At 44.7% G+C, this 7,310-nt stretch overlaps 1 protein-coding gene across 2 annotated transcripts in view; it reads left to right on the top strand.

Moving 5' to 3' along the window:
- nova1 (NOVA alternative splicing regulator 1) overlaps positions 1-7,310 on the top strand; it is a 25,313-nt gene continuing 18,003 nt past the window's right edge. Inside the window, exon 1 of one of the 2 annotated variants that reach the window (XM_023417703.2) lies at positions 1-185. In XM_023417703.2, coding sequence (XP_023273471.1) covers positions 11-185 — 175 coding nt within the window. In that variant the 5' untranslated portion in view covers positions 1-10. Of the gene's footprint in view, positions 186-4,665; positions 4,811-7,310 lie in introns of those variants that run through there. The other variant, XM_023417704.2, reaches the window with a different exon arrangement.

Raw genomic sequence — 7,310 nt, 5'->3', positions numbered from 1 at the left:
GGGAAAGAAGATGATGATGGCCGGTGGTGGCGGAGCAACCGTGGACCATAACGGGATATACTCCAACCCGAACCTCCACAGCCTGCAGCAGCCCCTTATGGAGGCTGACAGCCCGGACTCCCGCAAACGACCGCTGGAAACTCCGACGGAGGAGGCCGGCTGTACCAAGCGTACCAACACGGGAGGTAAGAGAGATACATAACAATTAAGAACCAGCTCCTCAACCGTGTCTCCTCCACATGAAGTCGTTGTTGCACAAATCTTTGCATACACCGGTAGAAGTGAAACAGCAAAAAAAAACAAAAAACAAAAAACAAATAAAAACATACACACTGGCTTCAGTTTCACCTTAGTGAATGGGAAAGAAACCGCATGCAGCATGGAAGCGGATCTGGGCCGCATATCAGGGTATAACATGCAGCACCTGTGCACTTGGCACTTGGACCGTGTTTGTGGCTGTTACTTCACGCGCTGAATATCCCAGCAGGCAGAGCAGGCAGCCCGGCGGAGTGACTGACCTCCTCAGCTCAGGGCAGCTTTGAATTTGAACCCAATCACCTCATTCCTCCACATCTGGAGGGTTTTGCTGTGAAGTCTTCTCATTCAGTGGGAAAGTGATGGTTTGTGTGTAAGGGGCTTTAGTATTCACAATAACCCTGCTTTCATCAGTGTTGTGGTTGTCCTCTCAGACAGGGATTCCCTCACGCTTTCTTGTGCATCCTACCTGGATGTAGTCTCCTATAAAGTCCAGTAAAAATGTGTCTCCCCTTAGCTTTGTGGTACCTTAACAACTTAATAACCCTGATACAAGGTGGACAGCGGCTGTTCCATCTACCCTCTGATCCTGGACATTTCACTGTTGATTTATGAACACTGACAAGAAACAGCACAGCCTGAGACGTTAGTATGATGGACTTTGTAGATTTAGTGTCAGTGATCAGGGAGGCTTTAGTGGGATATTTCTTATTCTTCTTCAAGGTTGGAATTATGCAGGTTTAGAGCTGGCAAATGAACAGTGTCAGGAGTGTGATGTGGATTTTAAAGTGTGCTCAGCAGGAAAAACCAACAGGTGAAAATCTTACAACCCTAAACAGCTAGTAGGGAACACACTCATCACCACTAGAAGCCCAGATTCCCATCAAACGCATGTTATTTATAGGTAGCAGGGCACGCCAGATCCTCACATCTGTTTGGTATTTTTATTAGCCTCTCATGATGTTTGCCGTACAATCTTTTAGAAAGTCTCTGATCTTAACACACTGAATGATGGTAAAGTTATGACTCTGAAATGCTAATCAAAAACATGTAAGTGCTCGACAAGCAGAGCTGGGTGGTGCGGCTGTTGGTTTCATTTATCCCTGCATGAAGATTTAACACACATTAGAATTAAAGGATAATAACAGTGAGAATAGTGAGATCTACCCTGATTTCTCTCTGTGCAGGGGAAATGGTGGCGGTGGCAAATGAAGAATCAGGATCGAGGTGTGTGCACGCTTGCTTTATTAGTCATCAGTGACAGCAGTGAGGATGACGGCTGATTCAGTGCATGCCAGCCTCTGTACATCTTATTTCAGCTCCTGATTGTTATGGTTTGCACAGCTCACAGGGACCACTTATTTAATAACTTAACGTTAATTAGACGTCCACAGAGAGAAGGCAGTTTATTTGCCATATGTTACTGAAATTTGTCCATCTTTGTGTCCCCGTCATTCACTGACAGCAGCTTTACGTCCTGTTTCTTACAGCAACTTTTCTGCACCTCACTGCATATCAGAACTGTCATTTCAGCATGGCACAGAAAGACCACCAGAAAGTATTTTAGAGCAGATTCAGACCCCATATGTCGTCCATTGGCCACTGTAAAACCACTGTAGAACAGAGAAACCGCGTGGTGTTCTTCCCATCCAATACCACGGTGATATGGTGTGAAACTGCATTTGGAAAATCTTAATAGATACTAAAAATGCATAATTAACACAGGCAATTCCCGCATTTTACTGCTGTCATTTCTATAATGTCACTACAAACCATTTTACCAGCCTGACTCCATCGTCCTCTCAGGCGTCTCTATATCACAGTCTGAATCTTGAGCTGCATGATTAACAGTGAGGTGATGAAAAAGCAGTATTTGAAAACAGCAGTGTGCAACTCTGAAGAGGCTGCCTTGTTTTTTTCAGAAGTGTTTCACATTTCTTCCTTAACAACATACCTCACATAATGAAGGAAAACAATGAGCACATCCCATTTGTAAGTATGAATATCTGCTGCTATTTTTTTAGAAAAACAGATGGACATGTGCACTTCATATTGCATATAATAATGTAGTATATAGTATGCTGCCACAAATCACCAGGAATGACACTTTAAAATAAATGTTAAGAGCCAGGAGTTGATTGAACTCAACATTTAACAGCAAAGCTAGTTTTGTAGGGGCTTGGCCTTGTAATGATTTGTAATGCTGACCTGAAAGTGTCAAAAATGAATAGAACTGCTGCCTTATTTCCCCATCAAATTTTAGTGAAGTAATACTCCAAAGTCCATGGTAGCTGGTATGCTAAACTGCTCTGAGAACCACTACTAAAATGTCTATTTCTCACATGTACATCTTTATTTAACGTATGGCCATTGAGAGAAGCAGCATCTACACACGGTCACTCGTGTCGTGTAATGAGAATCTCCAGGCTCTGTATTGCTCTCCAAAATGACTGTAAATACATTTAAGGCATTTTATTCTAAAGTAATTGACATTTCAATTGCTCAGGTTAGCTTAGCATTCTCTCATTCTCTCTGTTAGCATGTGCAGTAGCTCACCAGAATTAGATTTACAGAGGAGAAATGGCAGCTGATCTACCGGTCATCCCGATAAGTATCTGAAAGGGGAGATGTTTGAGGCTCATTCAGTCCTACAGCCTGAGCTTAGGAGCAGAGGCTCCCTGTTAATGTTCACGTGAAATTCCCGTTTTGATCATTTGTAATGACTCCTACACAAAACAGATGTTTCATAAATATCTTGGCAGCCAAGAGCTTTATGTAACGTGCGTTAGCATCGCCTCCCGTTTCATGTGATCTACATGCATCATGTGTAACGTTGCAAACCCACAGCCTGTCTGGCAATAGTGGTAGACAGCCTGATAATCCTTACCCGTCCCTGTAATCACCAACCCCTTGACTACGTCTGATATTGATCACGTTATTCCTACCGAACTGATCATTAACATGACTGGCAGTTACAACAAAGAGAAGAAAGCCTGTGCTCTTTCAAAGCTGAGCCCCTCATTGTGCATTAAGAGCTGTGGACACTGAATGAGGGAAATTACTCCTCTTTTATCAGCATCGCCCCTCTCTCCTCAGAATAAGCATCTTTCATTCATTTCTCTTTCTAATTACCCATACTCTGAGCCCATGTTGCTGGCAAGCATGCGTCTTCCAAAAGGTTGTGTGGCTGAGGGATTAGGTATGATCTCGTAATGTTGCTAATGGAAAGGTTGGCACAGGAATGTGAGCTGTATTTTTTTTAATTTTTGGTGGGAAGGACACAGGTGCCCTTGCAGAGTGATGTGACGTGAGCGGACTGTGAATTTGCCAGGTGGCAGTGAAAGAGAGAATGAGAAGCATGGAGAGAAAAGGAGAGATAGATAGACCGTGAGAGGGAGTGGAGTCTACAGGGAGGCTGTGTCTATATACCAGAGCATCTCTCAGTGAATGAGACTGGTAGAATTTTCTGGAAGGCATTCGCTCCAAAACAAAATGGGCCATGGTGTTAGGATTTGATTTGTGGATGAAAGTAATCAGCAGCCGGGGGAAAAAAGGAGTTCCTTTTTTACAGGTTCCCTGAAAGGTACTGGTAAACGAAGTTGAACCCCCCCGTGTCCATGCACAGACACTGACACACATGCACATTGCAGTTTTTACACACATTCAGCCACTTAAGATACCTCTCGGTGTAAGATTTATAGGCGTAGTGATTGGCTTCATCACCCCCCTCCACCATTCTGCGGCACTGCCATTTGCAATGGTTGATGAGCCCCTCCGCCCTCTCAAACATGGCCGTCTAAGGGATTGGGGGTGGGGGAAAAGAGGAGAGGAGGGTGGGTAGCGTAAGGCACGCTGTCTCAGATCACTCCTCCTCCACCTCCTTCATCATCTGCTTATGTTATCCATACATCTCTCCTGCCACTGTTGAAGGTCACTCTACATGCTTCCCCATTCACCGCTGAAGCCCGCTCACTCAGCCACTTCACCTTTGTCACTTTCCACGAAAAAAAAGTGAGTGAATGGACTGCCATACTTTATAGTGCTGCGTCAAAAGAGGCGGAGTGGGAGAGAAAATAAAATTTTTTGGGACCGGCGTCGGGAGGTGGGGACATGACGTGGTGGAGGGAGGAGGCTACCCATTGGCTGAGCGAGGTGTCAGTCCTGCGTGCTGCTGCAGACGGACAGGCCACTCGATGAATATGGATGAGAGCAGTGAAAAGGGTGATGCGGCAGGGAAGACCCCCCCCTTCAAACCGATGCAGGCTTGAACAATGCGTGCCGTCTTTCACTGAAAACACTGAGAGCCTGCATTAGCATTTTCTCAGACAATTGAGGCTCTGGCCAGCTGCAGGCATGGCTCGGATGCTGCGGTGAAATCTCTTTTTCTGCACCCACTGATGAATTAAACCTCGGTGAAAAAGGTCGACTGGCCGCATTCCTCAACACTACCATTGCACCTATGCCTAGGCTAATGTTAAGATCCCCTTTAGAGATTGTGCCCCGGCATTGATGGCGATCTGACAGAGGACTTGAGAAGCAGCAGATCTCAGAATGGGTAAGCCTGAAACTATTTTTGTCTGACTTGTTGAATTTATCCATCATGCTAGACTACGTGAAATTTCATACACCTAAAGCTCATTTGTCCATTATTGCTCATTTTTGTTCCATCGTCCTTGCTGCCTGTCAGCAGCAGGTTAGTCCATTGAAATGCAGAATGGGTACTTGGAAGGGTAGTGAGAAGGAGGGAGGACGGTCACAAGGCATTTCCTCCTGACCCACCCCCCTTGAGTGACTTAACTAAACACATTTGGCTCAGCGTCTGTGTCTCTCCTCCAAGCCACCCTTCCAGTATTGGAGGCAGGGGTTTGAACTAACACCCCACTGGCTCAGCTTCCCAATGTGCCCCACTGCTCCCGTTCCCTGGCGGATTGCAGCAACAGATTGCCATGTTTACTCTACCACATGACGCCATTAAAACCTGTTACTGTGATCTCAGACACTAGGACAGAATTAATTATTGAGTAATGACAGCAAACGTGGCTGCGAGGGCGATGGAGGGAATCTTAGTGGCTTCCTCCCCTGCTGGGTTTACTCTGGTTGAAGATGAGCAGAAAGTTACGCAGTGGGTTTGGGCTTGTCTGTCAACAACAGGTCTTTGGATGTTTGGATCCTGCAATCAGCATCATTCAAATTAAAATCCCTGTGTGGCTACGCTATCAGATATCTTGTGATAGGAGGGAGGGCTCAGAAGCTTTATGGCGACCGTGTCAGTCATGCATGATCTTTATTTTTTCACCAAGGTCATTTTATTGTTATTCGTTGAGAGAAAAGCGGAGAGCTGACTGCAATATAGCATGAAAATCCAAAGACCAGACAATGGCCAGAGATGATTAGAGTTGGTTCTGTGGTGTCCATTTAAAGGTTTATGTCTTATTTCTTTTGTCAGGATGTTCACAGACAAATGACATATTGACCAGCACCTGACATATATACTGTATACTAGCTTTCGATTGGTCGAGTAAGTCTTGTGCTTTCACGTAATGTGGGAATAATATGTTCCAGGATTTGAGATTGTTTCCACAACCACAGCCAATTAATCTAAATGAAAAGTGAAATTGCATTAACAATCATGTCATTGTCTGTATATTTGTCAGAGCCATTGGTTGTGGGAGATGTGCACGAAAACCAAGGCTGTGTCTGAATGGAACATGAAGGGCATATTAATGCAATAAGGAAAAGAGCTAACTTGTAGGCTGTGAAATTTCCTAATGTCACAGTGCCATGTTCATTCACATCTGAATGTAATGAGTGCATTACAGAGGCAACAGGTTGGTTTCAATGCAGGGTGGTCCGCCTCCATCCATCCATCCATCCATCCGTCTTTCCTCCCCACCATCCCGGTCAAGCCCCCAAAATCGGTTACCCCCCGCAAAACATAGGATGCAGTGACACAGTGACAGACCCTGTGGCTTCAGCATCCGCAATCAAAACCTGAATCTTTCCACACTCTGAAACGTGTTGGAAATCTCGTCACACAAAGGTGGACAGTGCCTTTTTACATCTCTGCCCGCTCCAGTGACGTCACCCTTGAGGCAGCTGAAATGGATCGAACATGACGTCATTGCCTCGAAAACAGCATGCAGAGGAGATGATTTGTATCAGTGCTTTAGTGTAGTAAGTATGCACCTGTACCAAGTGTTTACCATGACGTCATTGATGCAATAGTTGGAATTCATTGGGGAATCACAGCCGTCCCACATCTATAAATATAATATTTTTGACGCCTTCTTGGCAGGTTCTTTGATTGTTTTCGGGTCTAAGCTCAATATGTGGTTGATTGCTTTTTACTAGATTAGTGCACTCAATGTGATCAGGGCTTTCTTGGACAGATACTTCACCCACTTTGATGCTGATTAATTCTTAATCAGAATTGTAGGAGAGGGAACTTTCCCTGCTGAAAGGGAGAAACATGCTTGGCTGCAAAATCGTCAAACTGACGTGCTGTCAATCACTTCCTTCCACAAGCCATGGTAAGCCACAGAAGCCCCTTCCAAAATGGAGGAGATTTAGACCATCTTGGCAGTGTACCCTATGAACAAATCTGGGGGATTGGTTCCCATATGTTCTTCTCACGTCCGTTAATTACGAGGGATCACTTTGTATTGGTATTCGTGAACTGCATGGATAATGACTGCATGTGTTTGCATCAGTCCTCTGTGTGTAACTTTGTTTCTCAAAAAACACAGGATACATTTCACATTCAGACTGAACTGTTAATTCCACATTCCTTTTATTCATGTGTGAACAGTGATTAGTAACGCTGGACTTTGTATCTAGTCAGAGGTTGCTAAAACTCCTTGAAAACAGTTAAAATTAGACCTCTGCAAGCTGGAAAGGAGGTCATCATTTACTCTACGAGAAATCTGGGACAGGACACAGAACATGTCACCAATCTCCAATAAAATGTGAATGCACTGGAAACTACAAAGAACTCAAAGGGCAAAATCTCCTACCAGATACCAGAGGAACACAGACACCCACCCCCAACCCCACCC

The sequence above is a fragment of the Seriola lalandi genome, unplaced genomic scaffold (assembly GCF_002814215.2).
Source record: "Seriola lalandi dorsalis isolate HSWRI2012SDOR001 ecotype SW California unplaced genomic scaffold, Sedor1 jcf7180002054577, whole genome shotgun sequence".
Taxonomy (NCBI): Eukaryota; Metazoa; Chordata; class Actinopteri; order Carangiformes; family Carangidae; genus Seriola; species Seriola lalandi.
This window is presented reverse-complemented; position numbering and strand designations above follow the sequence as displayed.